The sequence below is a fragment of the Hemicordylus capensis genome, chromosome 10 (assembly GCF_027244095.1).
Source record: "Hemicordylus capensis ecotype Gifberg chromosome 10, rHemCap1.1.pri, whole genome shotgun sequence".
Classification (NCBI taxonomy): Eukaryota; Metazoa; Chordata; class Lepidosauria; order Squamata; family Cordylidae; genus Hemicordylus; species Hemicordylus capensis.
In genome coordinates, this window is record NC_069666.1 from 29,618,439 (window position 1) to 29,640,781 (window position 22,343).

At 53.7% G+C, this 22,343-nt stretch overlaps 1 protein-coding gene across 3 annotated transcripts; it reads right to left on the reverse strand.

Annotated features, from left to right (window-relative positions):
• Window positions 1-253: 253 nt before the first annotated feature.
• Window positions 254-20,454, reverse strand: TEX9 (testis expressed 9). 3 transcript variants are annotated; one of them, XM_053273010.1, is made up of 11 exons: window positions 20,134-20,447; window positions 19,393-19,456; window positions 17,788-17,864; window positions 11,786-11,834; window positions 10,304-10,386; window positions 9,332-9,498; window positions 8,241-8,323; window positions 5,775-5,948; window positions 3,480-3,614; window positions 2,166-2,300; window positions 254-680 (listed from the first exon to the last, which is right to left on the reverse strand). In XM_053273010.1, the coding sequence occupies exons 1-11, from the start codon at window positions 20,328-20,330 to the stop codon at window positions 603-605; spliced, it is 1,242 nt and encodes a 413-aa protein (XP_053128985.1). In that variant the 5' UTR covers window positions 20,331-20,447; the 3' UTR covers window positions 254-602. The 3 variants fall into 3 exon arrangements, 2 of the variants coding, with proteins under 2 accessions (XP_053128985.1, XP_053128986.1); XR_008311519.1 differs by lacking the exon at window positions 254-680 and adding an exon at window positions 2,527-2,871 and having other exon boundaries at window positions 20,134-20,454; XM_053273011.1 differs by lacking the exon at window positions 19,393-19,456 and having other exon boundaries at window positions 20,134-20,207.
• Window positions 20,455-22,343: the final 1,889 nt, after the last annotated feature.

Sequence of the window (22,343 nt, forward strand, 5' to 3'; positions counted from 1 at the left end):
GTCACTTCAGAGAAGTGGAGGTGCATGGGAAAATGAAGTGGCTTAATATCAGATGTTTACCTTTGGAATGCTTCTAATAGGTAAATGGTTGAAGTGTTTATATCATGCTCAGGAACTAATTTGAGACACATTTCTGCAAAGAAAACTGGCTTTGTAGCGTCACTGCATTCTAACAGGGTAGACAGCAGCTACAGTTCTCCTAACATATACTGATAGGAAAGTGATCCAATTGAAAGACAGAAGTATAGAAAACTCAGAAAGGAACGCCTTTATTTTGAAAATGAAATGGCTTTGAGAAAATAGTGAAGTAAATTGCACAATTTAAGGGAGCCTTTGGTTTACAGTGCAGTGTGTGTTTCTATCCTAAGCTAATCTTAACCTTTTGGAAGGTGAATGATAGCTTGTGGCCTTATCTCTGTAAACGTAAAAACTTAGGAAAGGTTTGGCTCTTTAAAGAATTAGAAAACAGCTAGTAAAACAATTTTATGGTAAGAAGAGGATACACTGTAACAAGCCAATTCTTCAGAAAAACTTAATAAATGGGTTCACTTTAAAACAAGTTAATATACATCTTCAGATAGAAGCTCGTGTTGCATGTTGAACTAGGAATTTCCCCACTCAAGGGCTTTCATGAACTCTGCTTCAGTGAAAGAGAGCATCTTAGCAGCTTCAATGTGCATCTAGGAAAAAGAAAAAGTCATCCATTACTTGACTGACTTTTTTTTTGGTAATCAGTATTAAATATTTGAATGAATATGCCACCTTTCACAAAAAGAACAATCCTAGCCAGTGTAAAAAAGAAAAGTCAGTAAAATAATAAAATAGTTTCATGGAGCTATCATTAAAACAGTGATAAATTCAACACCCATAAAATAGGAGCAGCAAGAGCAGAGAGCATGGGCCAAAGTTGGAGGTGAACACAATGGTCTTCATCCAGTTCTGGAAGGCAGAAAGGGCAGCTATGCTGGCTGAGAATATAAACAGGCGTTCCTTTGTCATCAATGCCTGACAAAAGCAAGTTGCCATGACTCCTGATACTTCTACACCAACTACTTAGTCTTCTGTAGACTCCCCCCCCTACAGAAACTTGGGTGTAAACTCATGCACAATTGTAAAACTGGCCTTCTGGACCTTTGCTGATGCAGTAGTGCTTGTCTGATGTTACATTATGAGATACAAACCCTACAGCTTCATTGGGATGGTTCAAAGCATATAACCGAAGCCACCAACCAAGATTTTGGAACTGCTGAAGCTGGTGCCTAGGAAAGCTGGAAGCAGAAAAACCCTTTCAGAGCTGTTACCTCTGTGTGACTGCCCTAGTGCTTTCTGAGGGGGGTGGGAGTTAAAGCCAGCTGTAGCAACCTTGGCATTCAGATCTGCCATTTCCACTTCTCCGTGCAGAAGGCCAGAGTATGCCAAAGAGAGACAGCTGTCTAGTCTTCAGCCTATTCTGCTTCCAAGGAAGTGTGTGTGTGTATTTATTTAAAATGATGTTTGTTACCCATCAAATTTCCAGGGCAGTTTAAGAAGGAAGACACACAGTACAAGCAAAAAAAAAATCACCTTGTGTCAAAAGGGTAACTAGATGGATGCCAGGTGAACCTGGAACACCACAAACTGAGTGTTTAGGCTCAGGCTGAAGGCATCTTTGCTTGCAATTAACTCTCCCCCACCCCCACTTCAGTGTGACCTGTTGTCTATATTCACCTCCCAAAGGAGTTTACCTAGTAGGATGATATGGGAAAGCAATAGTCTTCTCTGCAGTTGTTCAGAACTTTACCACATTGGAAACTTTAAGTACAGTAGTTAAAGAGTGAAGATGGCCAGCTGAAAAGGGAGCAGGTTCCAGTGAGCAGTACCAGTGTCTGAAGGGAAGAAGCACTTCTCTGATTTCCTGCCTACCCCCAGAAAGCGCTTGTGAAGAAAGACTTTTCACAAATGGAAGTCTTCCTGATTCAGGATGCTGGAGTGGTCCATTACTTGAGTTCTTGGCTGGGCCTGTGCTAGGAACCCAGGCCCTGCCACATCGTAGTGAGAAAATGGCCACCACATGACCACCGTGAAGCCTAGCACATGCACAGCAGCCGGATTCCCGCCCCCACCAAATCAGCTCTGAAGTATGCTGCAGCCCTAAACGTAAATTACGTGGGGGAGGTAAAACTTGCCTTTTGTCTCTTTAAAATATCAATTAATTTCAATTGCTTCTTGAAACCTGCCATCAGCTCTCCTTTTTGCTTGTCCAACTTCTTGTTTTCCAGCTCCAGTTCTTCGAGCTTTCTGTGTTCCTGGCTGACCACCTCCTGGCAGGAGAGGAAAAGCACAAGATGGGTTTTACCCTTCAACATGACTAGGAGCCAAGAGCTTTGGCAAGTTCTCCTGCACACACTCGACTGAAGTGAGTGAGTGAAAGCACAGCCCGTTAATTTCAGTGGGGATAGTGCAGGTTTTCCCGCAGCGGCACTGTATCCTAGAACAAAGCAGAACCCAGAATGTGTCATTTCAGAAATGCTTAACCAGGCTGCGCACCATTCTGGATTCCCAAGGGAGGAATTCTCCTACGATGGCTTCAAGACTGGTGTCTTGGGCACACAATAATTGCTTCAGGGAATCTCCACTTCTCCAACCAAGGAATTCTATGAAGTTTTCTTTTTCAGTTGCATATTTTACACTGGCTTCTGTGTTTTGGAACATACAGATGGGGATAGCATTGGTTGATAGACTGTGGGAGCCAGAGGGTCAGACTTGGACCAGGGAGACTGCCGTCCAAACCCCCTGCTTGGCCATGATGCTCACGGGGTGACCGTGTTGGGCCAGCTCCACTCTCAGCCTCACGACCTGAGGCGACTTCTCCTATGCACAGCCCTGAGCGTTCTGGAGGGAGAGTGGAATAATGCAACCAAGATCAACAGCAACAACTTTATTTCCAATCCAAGATCAGCTACAGAACTTCACAGTTTTACATTAAAAAAACACAGAACAGCACACAAGTACAAAACCCTAACTGTTAAATGATGGAGTCATTTGTTGTGTTTTCACTGCTGCCATATAAAACTTTGCTACCACAGAGGTTATAAATTGATTTGTATCGGAAAGAAGTGTGGTATAGAACCCATCCGAGCTACCCGGGTATTTCAACAATATGGGGTTATGAGAACACCCTTACAAAAAGGGCAATATAATAAAGCATGCTGAATCATTTCAATCTCCAGCCTACATGGGGAGATTCAATCAGCAAATGGAGTGTTAGAGTCTCTACAAAACAGAAGAGAGAACATTCTGTCTAGCCCTAAACACCTCTCTTCTCAACCTGGGAGAAGTGAGTGTTAAATAACTTGCAGGATCTCAAGAAAAAGGATCAACCAGCCCCAAGGAGCTGCTGCAGGCAACAGGCTATCCTCGCACCTGCAGCTCTGCCTCCGTTTATGCTCTCTAGGCTGCCCACTCAGTTTTACTCAGCTAGAAGTGAGCACAAAGCCTACCTTGTTACTTTGCTTCAGTTTATTCAGTTCCATTTTATATCTCTCGGCTTCCTCAAGCGCTCTGTTCAAACGGACCTCCAGAGTACTTTGATTGGCTGACATCTGCTTTTGTGCTCGCTTGAGATTCTCCAGTTCCTACACAATGAGCCAAAACAAAAGGTTGAAGCTTTACTTTTTCACACACACACTCTGCACAATTTTCACTTCTCCATTCAGGCCAGAGAGAAGCATCTGCAATCCCAGGCTTGCCCCTGATGGCTGTAGAGGAAGGAAAGCCACAGGCAGCAGGACTCGGAAGGAAGGGGAGGCAGCACAAAGCAGAATGGTCTCTAGTCGTAGCCTGCTGCTGCTGCTGCTCATACCCCTGGGAAGAAGGTCCACCAGGCTGCCTCCTTCCTTGCTGACTCTTAGGACATGAGATCAGGGCTGGATCAGGCCCTGCTTCACACAGTGCCCCAGCAGGTGCATATGGGGAGCCTGCAAGTGGAGCCCCCGCCCCCCCTCTCGCTGCTCCCCAGCACCTGGTGTCCAGGGGCCTGCCCCGTTCTGATCCTGATGGAAACCGACAGCCCTCAAGGCTAGTTGCCACAGATCCCACTCCCCCCCAGAAATTTATCTAATCCCTTTTTAACACTGTCTAGAGTGGTGGCCCTCACCAGTGGCAGTTAATCAGTTAATGAGGTCTGCCCGTACTCTCTTTTGTCTGCCCTGAGTCACCGCATTTTGCTCCAAGAGATGACCCTGAGTTTTAATATGATGAGAGGGAGAAGAACAGCTCTCTCTCCACACCATGCATAACTGCATACCCCTCAGTCAAGTCCCCCCATACCTGCCTTCTTTCTAAACCCAAAAGGCCCAGATGTTGTGCTCTTTCTTCATAGGGGGGAGGTCAACTCCAGCCCCTGATTATTTTGGTTGCCCGTCTCTAGCTCTACAATATCTTTTTTAAGGTGCGGTGACTGGAAATTTACACAGCATTCTATGTGCAGTTGCACCATAGGTTTATATAAGGGCATGACTTTATTGGCAATTTTATTTTCAGTCCCTTTCCTAATTATCCTTGGCATGGAATTAGCCTTTAAAACAACAACTGCTGCACACTGAGCTGAGCATCATAACCCTAAGACCCTTTTTCTGGTCAGTCACTGCCAGCTCAGACCTCATCAGCATATATGTAAAGTGGGGATTTTTTGCTCCAATGTGTATCACTTTACACTTAATTACACTGAACTGCATTTGCCATTTTAAAGCCCATTTACTCAGGAGAGCTCCTTTTGGAGCTTTTTGCAATCCTTTTTGGTTCTTACTATCTTGACTACTTGGTGTCATCAGCAAACTTGGCCACCTCACTATTGACTCCTAATTCCAGATCATTTATAAACAAGTTTAAAAGCACAGGTCCCAATACAGATCAGCCCCTTCATCCAGAATCAGATCATAGATGACTTCAGATCTAATCTGGACCGACCTGGCATTGCAAAGGAGCAAAGTGAGGGTCTGCGGGTGGCTGGTACTGCTCTGCAAGGCCAAAGAGCTGGCAGGACAGGCAGAAGGGGAAACGGCGATTAAGTTTCTGTGTTCCCTTCCCCTGCAATGGCCTGCTGACCTGCCAACCAACCAATCAATCAGACCTGCCAACTTTACTTCTTCTGTTCCCCACCACCACCAGCATAGCTGCCCCATATACGCCCCATCTCCAGACAAACCCAGGCACATTAAAACTAAACTCACCCAGGATTTAAAACAGAAACCGAATTAAAATACCCACCACTATCACACCCACGAAGAATCCAGGGCTAGGTGGCCTGGCCCTCATCCTCATTATCCCCCCAAAGGGCGACCCCCTTGGGTGGCAGGCCCACCACCACAGGCAGCGTTCCTGTAAAAGGCCCAGGACTGGGCAGCACCGCTCCCTTTAAGGTGTGCACACGCTCACAAGTTTTTTTGATGTCTACTCAGTTCAATTTAAATCCAGCTCAGGTCGAACCACTCCGAATGCACATGGTGCGCACACACTGCCTTGATACTGCCACCCAGAACAAAACTCATTCCACACAGAGATGAAAAACATTAGAGGGACCACTGCTGGGCAGGTGGTACCAGGAACTGCTGAGTCACTCACCCCTTGGCTCCAATCCTGCACTCACTCCCCACAGATGTTCAGCAGGGGCAGCAAGCCACAGTCCCACAGGGGAAGCAAGGAGCAGAAGGAGCAAACAGCATGCGTACACACACACACACACACACACACACACAGGCTCTCACCCTAGGCAGCCCTAAATGGGAAGTTATTACCTTCTCTAGCATTGAAAGCTGCTGTCGCAATCCTTCGCTTTTTCGGTTGGCCTCTTCTGACAGCATTTTGTACTTCTCCATTTGAGACTGCTGTAAACTGGCTGTTCGCTGCAGCCTCCCACACTCTTCTTCCGCATCCTTCAGCCGGCTGCTTAAGCTTTGATTCTCATCATCCTGTACAGCAGCAATTGTCCGTAATTATGTATGTGCTTGAGTTATGACTTGGGAGTAAATGAAGAAAAAGGAAGAGGCAAATAAAAAAGGAGGGGGTCCTGCCTTTTCATGGGTGAAGTATCCCTTGTGTGTGTGGCGGGGTGACGAATATGTGGCTTAAAGATCCTTCTGAGTCTGAGAGCTCCCTGACTGTGACTCTGGTGAGTCCTTCAGGGGCGAGTCCTCCAAGGAAGAGCCCATGGAACCCCTGACTGGCCCACTCCCTGATCTGCAGCCAGAGGCCCCTCTACCCCCTCAAGACTTGGAAGACTGTCCCCCTCAAAACACCAGATTGTCTCAGGAGTCAGACCACCAGTATCACTGTTGTAAGAACTTCAGGCCCAAGGAAGCCCCTCTAGTCCAGCACCCTGTTTCCCACAGTGGCTCACCAGATGCCTCTGAGAAGCCCACAGGCAGGAGTTGAGGGCAGGACCCCTCCTGCTGTTGCTCCCCTGCAACTGGTATTCAGAGGTGGCCTATAGCCACTAATTTAGTAGCCACTGATAGACCTGTCCTCCATAAATTTGTCCAAGCCCCTCTGGCCATCACCACATCCCATGGCAGAGAAAAAGTACTCCCTTTTGTAGGTCCTAAATTTCCTAGCCTTCAGTTTCATGGGAATTGCTAAACCCTTGGGATTGTTGCTGCAGAATTTGGGCCAAGCTACAGCAGCAACGACAGAGTGATTGCCTGGCAGCTTGCAGGCAGACCTTGGAAAGGTCTCCTCAAGAGGAAGGGCCACTGGAGAGTTTCTGGTTGCTCCTTGGCCCCATCCATCACCTGGACCACCATCCTCTTTGCAGTCTGGCCTCTGCCTTGCTGCTGCCTAGCAAAGCCTGGACACAGAGGGGAGGAGTGGCGGTGGCGGCGGCGGCTTCTGCATTCTGTCCCAGGAGCCTGGACAGCTGATAGAGCCAGGTCACCCGGCTCTTTCTCTATGCAGAGCTGTACTTTGAGGCCACTGGAATATGCCAGCAGCTCCAGGGAGGAATGATTGGGTTTTGTGTGTCTGTGACTTGAATGTTCATCTCTGATAGTGGACCACTCTGTCGGCAGTAATGGCCCCTGCAGGATTCTTGCACAGGCAGAGCTATGGTTGGCCATCCTATGCGTAACCAAGATTTGGTTGATCACAGCTGCCGGCCACACTGCAATCTGCTGACGGTTCATCTTCTCTCCTCAATGTTTTCAGCAATGCAACGATGAAGGGAGACAGGTGGGAGGCAAAGCCCAAGCGGTGCAGCCAGCCAAGGGAGACCTTTCCAGCTGAGCCAGGCCCGGTCGGTCTTCTCCTCACAAAGCACCCCTTCCTCTTGAGGAGACTGTTCCAAGCTCCGCCTGTGAGCTGCCAGGCGGGCCCTCGGTTGTCGCTGCTGTAGCTTGGCCCTGCTCAGCCATGAGGCTGGGAGGCCACCTGGCAGGGGTGTTGAGAGGACAGCACAGGATCCTCCCCAGGGACACCAACCCTTGGCTCCTTGGAGGTGGGCAGAATACAAGCATGAAAGAGGAGGAAAACGCCGGCTCCAAAGGACAGGAGGGATGCCACGAGCCGGGCTGCCCAGAGGGAAAGGCTGCCCCTCCTCTGCGCATTCGGACGTGTGAGTAATCCTTTCAACAGGAAGAGGACCAAACTCTGGTGTAAGCATGTCGAGGGCAGTATAGTCTGGAGGGCGTTCAGGGCTTCGGGGCTCTAACGGCCAAGCCAGGCACTGACTGTTGGCCACCAGAGAAGAGGAGGCACATGCCCAGCCACTCTGCGTGATGACTTCAGTGGTTTCCTTCCCCACTGCCACCCAATTTTCTGAGGGGAAAAAAATGGAAGGGTGCTTGCTGTTCATATCACCTGTGTCCTTGGAAGGGTGGGGAGCAGTGAGGGCAAGCGAAGCCCCCCCCACACACACACACACAGTGTGCCCAGGACCCCTTCTCCCATGCAGCTTCTCCCATGCAGATTGTGAGCAGAGGGAACAGCAGCCCACAGAACCTCATGGAGGACAGGTCTATCGATGGCTACTGATCTGGTGGCTATAGGCCACCTGCAGCCTCAGAGGCAAGATGTCTCAATACCAGCTACAGGGAAACCATAGAAGGGGACTGCAAATGCCCTCCCCTCTTGCCTGTGGGCTTCTCAGAGGCATCTGGTGGACCACTGTGTGAAACAGGATGCTGGACTAGATGAGCCTCCTTGGGCCTGATCCAGCAGCAAGGCTGTTCTTATGTAACCAGAGCCATGGCCGGCACCGCCACTCTCACCTTCTGGCTGCTTTCCTGCCCCAGGGTGTCCAACTCCTCTTGCATAACACGCAGCTTGGCCTTTAGGAACCGGATCTGGGCCTCTGCACATTTACAAGAAACACAGTCAACATTCTGGCCTGATATGCAAGACCTGAAAAAGCTGCAAGTGGTTTTTAGCTATGATCCACAAAACCCTTGGCAAACTGGTCACAGGGGGTTACAGAGGAGTCCTCCATCTGGTCTGACTGGCCAAGGCATAAAAGGCCGTGGACTGCCCTAGAAGCTCCGCTTGATGGCTTCCTGCAGGCAAAATGGCGGCTGAGAAATACAGCCTCTCGGCTGCCTCCAGCCTGCGCTTTCTTCCACGGTCACTCAAGTTGTCTCATCTTCTGGCTGCACTCAGAGGGCACAGCAGTCCAGGGCTTGCCATCTGCAGCATGAGTAGCCCTGAGCAGACACCCTCCCTCTTCTTCCTGGCTGGTAACAGACTAGCCAGCTATTTTGTCTGAAGCTACACCCAGCACACAGGAAGCTCCTCATATCCCCCCCGATGAGCATCCGTCTGGGGTCCACGGCTGCTTGTGCTCTTGATGGCAAAGCCACGGCTTCTCATCATGTCTGAATGCAGCCAGGAAGCTGGTTGTGTTATGCTCAAATTTTTCAGGCTTCAAAGACTGCCAATGCCAGGACATTCTTCACTGAGCAAAAGAAAGTTCACAAAACAAGCTGTTCAAACACCTTTAACCTGGCCTGGAGGTACGAGACGTGAAGGGAATACACACCACGATGATGCCAGCCGTCCCCGTCCCGCGGGACCAGCTAAGCAGGACTTCCCTGCAGGGAGTCATTTCTAAAGCAATCTCTTTCTTGGGCCCTAAGCAGGCAGAAGGGGATGCTCTGAGGGCATCAAAAGATGCTCCCTGAATGTACATCGGCTCACTCACTCTAGACTGGGGAGAAGGAAACTCACCCAAAATACAGGAGACAATAGACTCTCAAGGGAGTGTCTCTAAGCAAGATCATAACATGTAAAAATCTTCTATGAACAAGCCAGTGAAAGAAAAATTTGCTTCTCTCGTCACACAAAGGACAGCTAAGAACAGGCCTACCTGCTCCAATTTCACTTGCTGCAGCAGGGAGAATGTCATCATCTAGATCAGGCAGGTTTCCTGCTTCTAGTTGCCCTTCAATTTTACCAATGGTCTTTGCCAGAGAGAAGTCAGGGACTGCAACATCAGCAGCGGCACTCTGGAGCTTGTAGGGCCTTGGTCTTGCGCTGAAGAGACAGGCCACACCTCAGGATCTCCAGATGTTTTTCAGAGCAAACCACTTCCAAAACAAGGGCACGGATAAGTGGGCAACTGTTTGGTAAGCCACACACACACAATCTCCTTTTCATAAAAGGTTATATGCGCATGCACACCCTTTACAGAAGTGCCTTTTGTCAGTTTCGGGCCTTCTCCGTTGCTGCCCCAAGGCTTTGGAATGTGCTCCCTAGTGAAATAAGAGTCTCCCCATCTCTGACAACTTTTAGAAAGTCCCTAAAGATGCATCTGTTCATGCAGGCTTTTAATTAAATATAACATTTTAATAGTTTTTAAATTGTTGTAATGTTTTAATCTTTTTCTGTTGTAATTTGTATTGTGTTATTGTAAACCGCCAAGACATGCAAGTTTTGGGCAGTATACAAATACGTTAAATAGATAAATAAATAAGGAGTCTGTCTCAAACCCCAGCAGCACTGGACAGAGGATGAAGACGACCCGGGCCAGGGAAGGCCACTGTGGAAGTGGTGCTCCTGTGGGGAAGGATGAGCCGCTCGAGGAAGCCTCCAGGCCCTGAGGACAGTTTCCAAAGCAGGGCTGCTGAGGAAGGGTCTTGCCGACCAGCCCTCAAGTCTTGGGGGTTCACTAAGCTTTTAGTAGCCCTCCTTCTCTACAATGTACTCAACTTGCCGCTAGCCTCCCATGGCGTGAACCCCATAGAGGACCACAGAAAAGAAGGTGTTGGGACATACAAAGAGCCTAAGGCAAGCTGGGTGCTGTACAAACCCATGATGCGCCAACTCAACACTTCTGTACCTTGAAGCTCCTTTTTCCTTCTTTCCAGACTCTGGCCTGGTCTGAGCTGTAGACACTGAGCTGGTTTTCTTCTTGTTGGATTGCTATGGAAAATGGACCAAAGAAGAATGTTAAGTATCCCAAAGGCACCTTGATTCCAAATGCTCTCTAACGCTCTCTTTCTGTTGTTCCGCATCACAGAGAGAGAGAGAGAGAGAGAGTCCTTGAAACCAGCACAACTTGGTCTCTCCGTTTATTTTTGCTCCACGTACGGCTGGCTCTCATGACCAGCAAGAGGGGAAGACAATTGCTAAATGAGGGAGGAGGGAAAGTCCTTCAGCCCAGCGGGAGCCTGGCACACAATCACTTCCTCCCCCCCCCTTTTTTTTTTTACTAGCGCACGATCACAAAACAGGAGTGTGCACAGCCGTCCAACTTGTGTAGGACCGTGGACCTCAACACGTGGACCAGGGACTCTGGGCTCAAACTCCTTGTTCAGCTACAAAGCTCACTCGGCAAACTTGGGCCAGTCTCAGCATTGCTGAGAGACAGAAATGGGACAGTCTAAGGTCTGCTGGCCTGAGTGCCCCTGTGCTCCACCACCTAAGTGGCTGAGCGTCATGCTAACTGGCATGTAACTCCTTGTGATGGCAGCTCTTCTATGCTGTGTGCAATCCTTATCTCGTTTGCCTGCACAACATCATCTCTGCAAGGTAGGACACAATTCATCCTGCTTCACAGAAGAGCTGCTGGCCAACTGTCCACTGAGCCTGCATTGGGCCTCCAACAGGGACCCACCGGGTGCCACAGCAAAGGCGGAACGTCAAGGTGCTTTTCATCCTTGACGCAGCACTTCCTGGAAGGTGTGGCCCAACCACTACTGGCATCCTCGGTGACGGGGGGGGGGGACTGGAACGGCGCTGCCTGCAACTCTCCAATGCCCCCCCCCGCCCGCTGCCTGCGGAAGGGCTTGCACCTCAGCTCTCCTCTCCAGGAGCAGGGACACCCTTGACCAATGCGGAAGGAAACCCCACGGTGTGAAGCCAGGCTACAATCCTGCACGTGTGTAAATAAGCATCCTCCAACAATCTCTCGGGATTTGTGCTCATCGCTAATTTAACTGGCATAGCTAATAGTTTCAACCTTTCCTAAACTTAGCAGTGGGAATCAATACACCAAACTTAAGTAACGATCACGGTGATTACCTCCCCCCGCCCCACAGTCTCCCTAATCAAAGGGAGGAGACTTAAGGGCCAAGTTTAAAGTGTCTTAAAAGTTGCCAGTAATTCTGTGACTGGGCAGGTCTGTCTTGGAGGCCGAGAAAGGCCATCCCCACCCCCACCCCCACCGACAGAGCAGAGCTCCCCACCCTCCGCGCCCCTAATGCCTTCTTTGGCCTGCTGCTTGGATGCCTGGGCTTGGCCCTTCGTGCTGCCTTAAGCAACCCTTGGCCAAGGCCCCCTTCCTCCTGCTGCGGGCACAAAGGAAAACCCCTTTCCGTACCTTATGAAGTGCAAAAGAGAGCGTTGGCAGTTCAGGCGGATAGAAATCTCTGGAGGGTGGGGGAGAGAAAATTACAGTGACTTAGCTTATTCTGAAGAATACAATTAACGAACAATGTATTTTATTGTCTTCCCTTTATAATTTTATAAAAGTAATAGGTAAGTGATTGAAAATGCATCAATCGCTTTTTTAAACGTTGCTCTGCTCTTTAGGTTCAATAGGAGCTACTTCAGCTGAGGGCAGAAACCGAACTGGCAGCTCACTGCCGCCCTAAACTGCCAGGGCAACCTGCAAGCTGCTTCCAAGGCGGGCACTGGGCATCCGTCTCCGTAGGGAGGTGGGAAGGGGAGCCAAATCACCCAGGCAGGGCCTTGGAAAAATACGGCCAAGGGAGGGCTAGGCTCGCTCTCTGGACCTTGACTGCACCTTTGCTGCTGATAGGGAGGGAAGGGCCTCCAGTGGGTGATCAAGGCAGCTGTATGGATGGCCCACTCGGACCCACCGGCCAAGCAGGGAGAGGCCATGGAACTGGCTTGCCTAGGCAGAGTGTGGAATAAAGGCCCAGGGATCCGGGAAAGGGCCCTCAGAATCTGGCCAGGGAGTGGGTCAAGCCCTCCTCGGTGTTTGGAGCCGGCTGGCAGGAGCTGTGCTGTTCTGCTGCTGGGCACCTGGCCTCGCCCCTTTGCTTCTGCTGCTCTGAGCTGGCTGCCCCGTTGCCCCTGCCTCAAGAGGGAGAGGCAGCAAGACCCCTGCATGTCTATCGGGGACTCTCCTCCGAAGGAGACTGGTCAGGTGAAGCTGCCCTGGAACCTCCTATAGGCACCTCTAGGGATGTGGGGAGAGGAACGCAGCAGCTCCATGGTGGAGCCCCCGCCTGGCAGGCAGAAGGCCCCAGGTTCAATCCTGGGCAGCATCTCCCGCAAGGACTGGGAGAGAGCCGCTGCCAGACCATCCTGAGTCCGAGGGACCCGAGGACTTGAAGGCAGCTCCAAATGTTCCCAACACAAAATCTGTCTTGGGAAAGATGCGCCCAGCGGCCGCTGCCTCGATCCAGCATTTGAGACAACAGAAGGTAGGCTCTGTTTGAAGCCGGGCCTGAGGATCATTATTCAGGAGGGTGTTACTGGGCAGCTCACGGCGGAGATCACGTCTGCCCAGACAGAAGTGGTTCCTTCCCTTTAATTCAAGCTCCATGTGGAAACAGACTGTGGAGCGGCACCTTTTCGCTCCGTGAGTTGTGGTGCCAGGGCCTTTTAGCAGCTCCTATTAGCCGGGATAGTAACAGCCAAAGAGGCTGTTCCGCCTTAAAGTCAGGGCGGATTCCTATCCACCAGAAAAAAATGCCAGGCTCCTGAGTCAGTGACAGCCATGAGGGAAGCATGGCGGAGAGATCAGGGAATGCCTCCCTGAATAGGTTTGTGCCTGAGAGCATATGAGCAAAAAGCAGGACAGCGTATGGACGCATGCATCCTGGAACCTAGTGGGTATCAGAACAGGATCTAACATACTCAGTGGTGCCAAACTCCGACAACTCTCAAATGGTCTGGTAGTCTACAAATCAGGGGAGCCAAAACATGGAAAGAGAACTGGGCAACATCTACTCCAAACTCGACAGTCATTGGCCTCGTGGCCACTGTGTCACCTTCGCGCCACCTCTGAATCGGATCCGCCTCTGTGCCAGCGGACCCCGTGAGGTGCTTCGCTGCAGCCAAGCCAAGCCCTGACCCTCTTCGCCTTGCAAGCCCAGCTCCTGGCTCCTGCATATATTTCTAACGGTCAGGCTGAGGACCACTCCCCGAACTGGCCTCTCTAGCCCTTCACAAACAACCCGCACCTAACCAACAAGGTCACTTGTTTGCTATGACAGAATCCCATCGCTTCAGCCAAACATTCTGAGAATGTGTGAATTCAGCAAGAGACCCAGGAGAGCACCCCACAGAGAGGTGGGCAGGCAGCCCGGGCCCTGCGCAGTGGCCTCCAGAGCAGAGTTATGCCAGGTCAACAGAGGATGGAAGAGAAGGGAGGAACGCACAAGCACACTGGTGGGCTACAACTGGCGGTGGGGAGGAGAAGTGGGGAGCTGGGAAGAGAGAGAAGACAAAGACTGTACTTCCAGAAGCTAGTGACACTTGTCAGTCACAGGCAAGGATCCCTGCCTTCAGAAAAGCTGATTTGGCAGAAACAGAGAAGCCCAACACACCTATACAGGGGTAAGAAAACGGAACATTAGATTACAACCTTCAGAGGGAAGAAGAGCAGGACACACAAAGGCTCCCCCTTCAGTGGTCTCGCTGTTCCAGCCACGTCTGCACATGTACCTGTATGCGTGTGCATGAGCAATAAGCACCGCTGGCACAAGCAGGATCATTTGAAACGTGAGGAAGACTCATTGTGGGGTACGTTCTTCATATCAGTTAGAAACACACTGTGCAAGGGGAGTTAATTCACAATAACCCGCTTCACACAAGCATCTAAACCTGGGTTATCTGCCTCTTCATTCATTCGGTTTCTAACCCAGGCTTGCATGCTCATGTGAACCAGGGTAAGACTCCCAAGCCCTGGTAGTCCAAATATCTGGGTAACCCAGGTTAGTGCACAGCAGGGCCCCCAGGATCTTGAGTTGTTTGGTCATGTGTCTGCTTTCCACTGTGTTTTCAGATCCCATCAGCTGGCTGCCACATTTGTTAGAGAGTGTTGCAGCTGGAGAGGGGCTGGAAACGTGTTGCTCTGTCCAGCCCACTCTATGATCACTTGCTCAGAATGGCTTGAATGGGGCTTGCCCCACCTCCTTGCCCTTTGTGGCCAATTGGAGGGAAGGTGTGTGATGAAGTTTCCCCTTCTCCTGGCAGTACAATGCATTGTGGGAAGGTTCCCCTCCCCTTGATTCTCAGCCGACTTCCCCGATCTGAGTTCTCCACTGCAGCGCTTGTCTGGGAGTGGGGGTTGCAGAGCCCAACGGAGGCGCTGCTGGGCTGTTCTGCATGGGCGCGGGACTCTTCCCAGCCCCCAACTACCTGCTTCTGATTGTGTGCAAGGGTCCTGAGCGCCGTTTGCAATGCCGAGCCGTTTTGAAAGAGGAGTCTGTGCCAGTGGAGCAGAAGTGGTGCCATCTAAAGCTGGCTAGCAGGCCGAGGGCCAGCTGGGCTCTTCCTCCTTGCAGGGAAAGTGCTGAAGCCAACAGGCCACCCTGCCAATGCCATCTGGGGGCCAAGCCCCCAGCACAGGCCCACCCCTCTCCTCCAGCGACGTGATGCTCCACCGTGGCTCAGCAGCCCCAGACCCTGGCTCCAGACCCCTTCTTCCTGCTTCTCTCTCCCTCCTATACAGGCACACCCCGGCCCCCAAACTAGTCAGTGCCAACCAACAAGGAACAGAAATGGCGGCCACTGGTGAGCCGTGGGAGTGGGCACGGCCCCTTCCTCCGGCAAACACGGGCTTGTGTGAAAAGCCACTGCTGCACAGCCCTTGGAGCTTGCAAGGCACGGGCTCTTCCCCCCAACTGCTACTCTTGCACACTCCTTCCCTTGCCTCCCTGAGAGCACCGACTTTGCTACCCAGAGCACTCTCACAACGGGCTGTGTGTGCGTGTGTGTGTGTGCTTAGATCTCCGCCCCAGGCGCCCCCAGTTCTCCCGAGCACTCCCCGGCATGCTCTTCTTCCAGCCTCGCTTGCTTCTCTGCTGCTCCCTCCTGAGCCCCTGCAGGACTCGGGACTCCACACCCCACCCGCTGTGCGCCCCTCATCAAGTGGGTCAGGGCAGCAGGAGTGACCCCTTGCTGCAGCCCTCTGTGCTGGGCTCCAGCGCCCAGGCAGAGTCTGGCCGGCTCTCTCCCTGGATGTCATGGACACAAGAGGCAGGCGCCCGAGGGAGTCCTTTGTGCTCGCACCCTGCGAGGCAGGCGGCTGGACAGAAGGGAAGCCACAGGACTGCTTTGTGTCCAGGCTGCATGGACAACACGGCCCCGTCCCATCCAAGGCGTGCTTGGGGGCTGCATTCAAATTCAGCTCACAGACTGAAGCTAGTCTCAGCACCAGGAGAAAGCGGGCGAAGGGAGCCCAGCCCAATTCCTCCTGGCCACAGGCACAAACTGCCAGAAGGACCCCTCCCCTTAAACGAGTGCTCCACTAACCCCGCTTGATCGTGTGCTGCTGCGCAACGTGAGGAGACCCCCGGGGCTGGGAGGCGGGAACAAGCCTCCCAGCCCCGGGGTCCTCTCCCGAATGCCCCATGCACTCACGCCGGGCATCCTGGAACTTCTGGGGGCCCTGACGGAGCCAGCAATCAGGTCGGCGGCCAATCCGGCTGCCCAGAGATGGCTCCCTGCGCTAACCCTCATGCTGTTTCCCTGTCTAACTCAAGGGTCACCATTTCAAACGCAGCAGCGACATTCTTCATGCACACCCGGGGGGAGGGGTGTCTGCCTCCCCCCGCCCCACCCTGTCTGTCTACCTGCGATCTCTGAGGAGGGCACCGTTCCCTGCAGAGCCCATCCCTGACCACCCCCCACCCCCCGCACTAGGTCCCAGGTCTGGCTTCTCTAGTGAAAAGGGCCTTGGCCAGGGAGCAGGGCTAGGAGAGGCTCCTCTGTGCCTGGGACTCTGGCCGAGCAGGCTACGGCTGTGTCCACTTCTGTAGACTGACTTTCCATTTCCACCCCTGCTGAGTTTCTTTGTTAGAGCACAAGCAAGTCAGGAAAAAACCAAAGGTTGCTCTTGGAATGCCAGAGCCCGGGGAGCAGACGCCCTCGAACACTGGGCCTTCCCACTGGTTCGAGGCTTTCTGTTGACTGATCAAGTAGCAGGTGTGTAGCCCTTTGCAGTACGGACGGAAGTAGCCCGTGACGGAGAAAGGCCTCTTGGCCCTGCCTTGCTCCCTCTCTGCCACAGCCTTCCGTCGGTTTTAGCCCCCTTCGCCTGTTCTGCTAACTGCACATACAGCAGTGCCCTTCTTGTCTGCATCCTGCATCTGAGGGGACCTGCACAGAGAGGCAGCTTTTAGAACGAAGGCAGGCACAGCCATTCACACAACACAAGGGACGTGTGTACAGACACCTGAATGCACATACAACATCACAGCTGCATAGGGCATGCTTTGCTTCTTCTGGCCTGGCCCCTGCTTTCCTCCCCATTTTAAGCTGCAAAAATCACAGCAAAATCTTGTGTTCAAATGGACAATGAATCCAGGTCAAACATAGCAGATGCTCCTCCTAGGAAAAACAGCATGACAGCTCCATGGATCGCAAGAGCTTCTGTGACAGAAATTAGGGTAGAGAACTATTGATACTGAAACCCTAGATTTTTTTAAAAACACGCCCCAAATGTAAAAGGGTTCATGAATGTAAGTTACTTCTTTAAAAAACACCACTTCACTGACTGTGTTATCCTACTGTGAAACAGCAGGATTAGTGGAGCAATTACCCACAGCGAGGGAGAAGGGCAGTGGGAAATGATGGAGCCTGCAGGGGTCTTGATTAAGTGCCGTCAAGTCGGTGTCGACTCTTAGCGACCACCCAGCAGTAGCAGGGGTCTTCGTGGCCACTCCAACCAGGAGCAGGTCAGGCACAGCACACAGACTGGGGCCATGAGAGGCCTTGACTGTTCCAGACAGGTGAGAGGCCTGAGCCTCTCTGTATGGGACGGGAGGCCAGACACCCGAGGCCCTTACTCGACGTGCACACCCTGCACAAGGTCTTAAGGAAGGCCCTCTCAGCTGCAGAGGGCAGGCCCACCATGGTCTTCTCTGACTGCTCATAGCTCTCTGGTCTTGGGAAGAAGCTTCCCACAGACCCCCTCCTAAGGCCCTTTCAACTGGAGAAGCCAGAGACTGAACTTGGGCTCTGAAGCACCAAACCATGGCCTTCATCCTTACACCTTGTGACAGTGAGTTGTGTGGGTAAGTGAGCTGTGTGGCCCAACCACCTCCACCAAATTAAGCCCCCTGGATTCTAAACCACCCCCCTCGTTCAAGTTGGCATCCCTCAGGAAGCGCACGAAGCAGTTACCTCTGGCGTTTGGCCTCTTCATCAAACAGCTCAACCTGTGTGGAGATTGGCCTGGACAACATTTCTTGTTGATCTCTCTTTAACATGGGGGAGAAAAAGGTTCTGCGTTACAGGAAAATACTGTCAGTTCCACATAAGCTCACATTAGCAGCCACACCAAAACTGTTCATTAGTGACTTGTGATGATTCAGAGGTGTATAGAAGTGAGCAGAAGAATTCCAGCAGAAGTGGAAGAATTCCTCTTCCAAACAACTTTAGAAGCAACAACCAGCTCTAAAGCCTCCACCCAGAGGTGTGTGTCCAGCAGGGCTTGCAACTCCCACCTCTCTGCCACATCACCGATTGCTTTTAAAACCCCTCAGAATTTCCCAAAGTATGTTCTCTGCTAATTAATTGAAAAACCTCAAGGGCTGGTATTTTGAGTGACTTAACTTTGCATGGCAACTTTGGTCAGAATAATCTAGAATCCGAAGATTATTTTATTTGATCTTGATTAGGTCCCACTCCTCCACTTTTATGTGTGATCCAACAGATCATCAAACACAGAAGGTAATGCAGCAGGACTTGAGGGGGACCAAATCCCGCCCCCCAAATCTGTGCATTTGTCCCTCCCAAGTTCTGCTGCATTAACTCCACAAGAGAACGCAAATGCAAACCGAACACACATGAGCCAGAGTGCCAGGAGCGGACGGCTCCAGCATCCTGCTTGCTGCAACTTACTCACCATGACCTCTTCAGCCGAACTCCCGGTGGGTTAGAAGGGTTATCAGGGAATAGGGGTGTGCACGGAACTGGTCCGGAGGCCCTTTATGGGCCTCCGAACCGGTTCAAAGAACGGGTGGTTCCACTGGTTCAATGCCGGGGGAGGGGTCTCCCCTTCAGGGCAGGGGAGGGTGCACCCACCCCTCCTGCGACTTCCCCCCTGCTTCCCCCCCCCAGCGCTCTGGTTTTTTTTCAAAATCCATGAGGTGGCAACATACCTCCCTTCCCCATTGTTGCCCGGAAATCAGTGGAAGTATGGGCTGTGCGTGTGTTCGCCACTGCGCCACACACATCGCGTGCACACGTCATGCACAGCCCATACTTCCGCCGATTTGCGGGCCACAACGGGGGAAGGAGCAGCAGGGAGGTATGCTGCGGTCCCAAGGATTTTTTTAAAAACAGAGCGGGGGGGGGAGTGCACCCTCCCCTGCCCTTAAAGGGAGACACACACACCCCGGCGCCCAGACAGTGGAGAGGACAAGCAGCCCACAGTCTGGAATGGTGTAGCAACCGAGCTGGGACAACAGAGATAAATGTCCCGTGCACAGAAGGAAGCCGGCACTGGAGGGTGAACCGTGATGATGAAGGGTTTGGAAGCCCCATCATCTGAGCCATCATCTTGCGATCGCCCTGCAAGGTAGACACTGCATTGTCCCGAAGCCAAGCCTAAGTTCCGCGCCTGCCCCCCCCCTTCTTTGGCGTTAGAAATGGGGGGTCGTCTTAAACTCGGAGACTTTGGGCTAAACCGAGGCAGAGCTGGCCTCCCACCCCTGTTTTTAAAGGGGTCGCCTTCTACTGGGGCGACTAGGGAAGGCTCAGGCAGAGTCCGCCTTGGGCGCTCACCATGACTTCTTCCGCTTGGCGCACCAGCTCCGCGGTCTTGGCTTCCAATTCTGCGTTTAAGCGCCTGCAACAAGGGTGGGGAAGCAGAGCCAGGCGGCGGCCACCGCTCAGGTCCAGCTCCGGCAGCCTCTGCAGCCCAGAGTCCGAGGCAGGATGGAGCTGCGGGCAGCCGCCCCGGGCAGCCCCGAGAGGGCGCCAGCCTTGGCCTCCCCGCTGTGGCCCGGCGCCTGGAGCGGCCCTCTTGCCGCTCGCCTCGCTCCCCGCGGACGCCGTGGCTGCCTGCCTGTGCCGGGCGGTGTGGCTGGCCTGGCCGCTCGGGCTGGCGGGGGAGGGGGTGCCCCCCCAGCAGCAGCAGCTGAGCGGGAGGGGCGCGGCGGGGCGCTCGCCCGGCGGCCTGACTGGGGGGGCTCCCTGCCGCCCAGCGGCGCCGGCAACTCCCTCCCGCCTGCCGCTGGCCACGGAAGCACTGGCGGCGGCGGCAGCGGACCATGGGAGCGGTAGTCCGTCCCGAGCTGCCCGACGGAGCCTCCTCCTGACTGGGGCAGCGGTTAGCCGGGGGGGGGGCACACACCGACCCAGCCCTCCCCAGTTTTCTCCCCCCACCCCCCCCACCACCCCGCTGCCTGCAGGCTGGCCAATGGCTGACCGCGCAGCAGCTCTACCTGACGAGCGGCCAGCCTGCAGGCGGGGGGGGGGGCGGGAGAGAGGCGGCGCCCCTCGCCCTCCGCGGCTGCCGCTCACTTGTACTCCTCCTCCTGGGCCAGGAAGGCGGCGGGGCGGCGGGAGCGGCTGCCTCCGGGCTTCCTCTGGGCGGGGGCGGCCGCGGCAGCAGCAGCAGCAGCAGCAGGGCCTCCGCCTCCCCCCGGCGCGGCTTCCCCGGCCGCCGCCGCCGCCGCCTCGCTGGAGCGCCGGGCCTCGCTGCCTCCCGACGCCGCCATGGCGCGGCTGCTGCTGCTGCTGCTGGTGCGGCTCCTCCTCCTCCGCCTCCTCCTCGGCGTCGCCGCTGCCGCCCTCCTCGCTAGGCAACCGGCGGCGGGAGGCCTTTGCTGCTGCCGCTGCCGGCCCCGGGCGCGCCCCTCCCTCCCCCCCGCGGAGGCGCCTCCCTCCCTCCTTGTCCGGGCGGGTGGGGCGGAGGGAGGGACCTCCCCAGCCAGCAGCATTTGGAGCGGGGTGAGCGGGAGCCCCCCCGCCCCCCCCAAGTGGCAAGCATTTCCCTGGGCTGCCCCACTTAGGCCCCCCCGCCATCTCTCTCTCTCTCTCTCTCTCTCTCTTTCTTGCTCACAGAAAAGTGCCAGGTGAGGGAGAGAAGTTCAGCGTTAGCTTAGGAAGCCGCTGCCTTCCGAGCCAGACTCTGGGCCCGCCTAGCTCAGCATTGCCTGCACAGACTGGCAGCGGCTTCTGCAAGGTTGCAGGCAGGAGTCTCTCTCCAGCCCTGTCTTGGAGATGCTGCCTGCCAGGGAGGGGACTGGGAACCTTCTGCATGCAAGCAGGCAGGGGCTCTTCCCAGAGCGGCCCCATCATCCCCTCAGGGGGATCTCTTCCAGGGCTCACATGGAGTCTCCCTTCCAAATGCAAACCTGGCAGACCCGGCTTAGCCAAGGGGACCAGTCATGCTGGCTACCACCAGGCCAGCTCTCCTCCAGTGCCTTTGCACATTCACAAGCCACTAGGCAGCATTTCCTCTCAGTAGGATGTCTGGGGAGAGCAGTCCTCAACAGGAGACCGGGAAAGCCCTTGACCCCTGCGGTCTGTTCCGTGGAGGAGGCGTCCCGAGGGACTGCTGCAGCAGAAAGGCTGAGAGGGCGGGACTCTGAACCAGTGCTCAGCCCACCACTAGAATCATTTTATGGGCAGCAGCATTTTTATTTGATTCATTACCAACCTTTATCTACTGACGACACACTCCTCTCGAGGCGGTCTCCAGAAGTTAAACTGCAAGGCACACAAATGAAAACAGGCTAAACCGTACAAAGCCAGAGAGCCATTTTGCAAATAGCTCTTAGCAACTGCTTAGCCCCCGCTAGCCGCTTTGCAAAAGTACTGGTCCTCCTCTTGAACCAAGGGCAGCTGAAACACCCTCTTTCTGCCTTCGGGGCCAAGGCTGGGGGCAGTGGCAGTGCTGGGGGGGGGGAGCAGGGCGTGCCTTTGCAGGTTGCTGCGGCTGCTGACACCTCTCCCTGGGGGCTGTGCTGGATTAACAGGAGTGGCAAATTTGCCTCTGCATTAATCCACCACTTGCACTTGCAAACCCCCCCACTGTGCGAAGGCGGCAAGAGCTCCTAGTGGGCCCGCCTGGCTCCAAAATCCTGACAGGTCTTCGGGCCATCTTCATAGTGCACGTGGCAGGATGGTGAGGGAGATGGCGGTGAGAGCTCCTCCCACAGGCCCACCTGCCTCCCAAATGACAGGTGGGGTGTTTAGGCCTCTGTGCACACGCAGGAGAGGCCCCAAATGGGCTGCAAATGTTTTAAAAGTAGCTCTGATTCCCCCTGCCTGGGGGAGCCTTGTTTGTGGGGCTCTGCGTGAGATGATGAGGCCATGACTCAGCTACTGGCCATGTCTTCTTCAGTCCACCAGCTCTGAGCGAGAGCTTCCTTTCCCCCCCTCAAGCCCACCGTTTGGGGAATCTGTGTCCAGGGCGAGGTGTCGAGATGTGGCCGCCTCCAGGGTGCACAGCAGGACCAGCTGGCCAGGCCTCCCCTGCAGCTCCTTCTTTCCTGGCTTGGGACTCTGCCTTGTGGCTGCCGGAAGTCTCTTCCCACTGGCACAAGCTATGCTACAAGCCACCATGCCCCTGCAAAGGGATCGATCACAAAGGGGACTCCTTCTCTCCTCTCTCCTGGCATTCCTTCACAGGAGAAAATGAAATGAGCCGTTTGAGTGGACATAAACAGGCTTCTGGGTCCTGAATATGGCAACTCCAGCTCAGGCTGTGTGATCTGAGTGTTGCT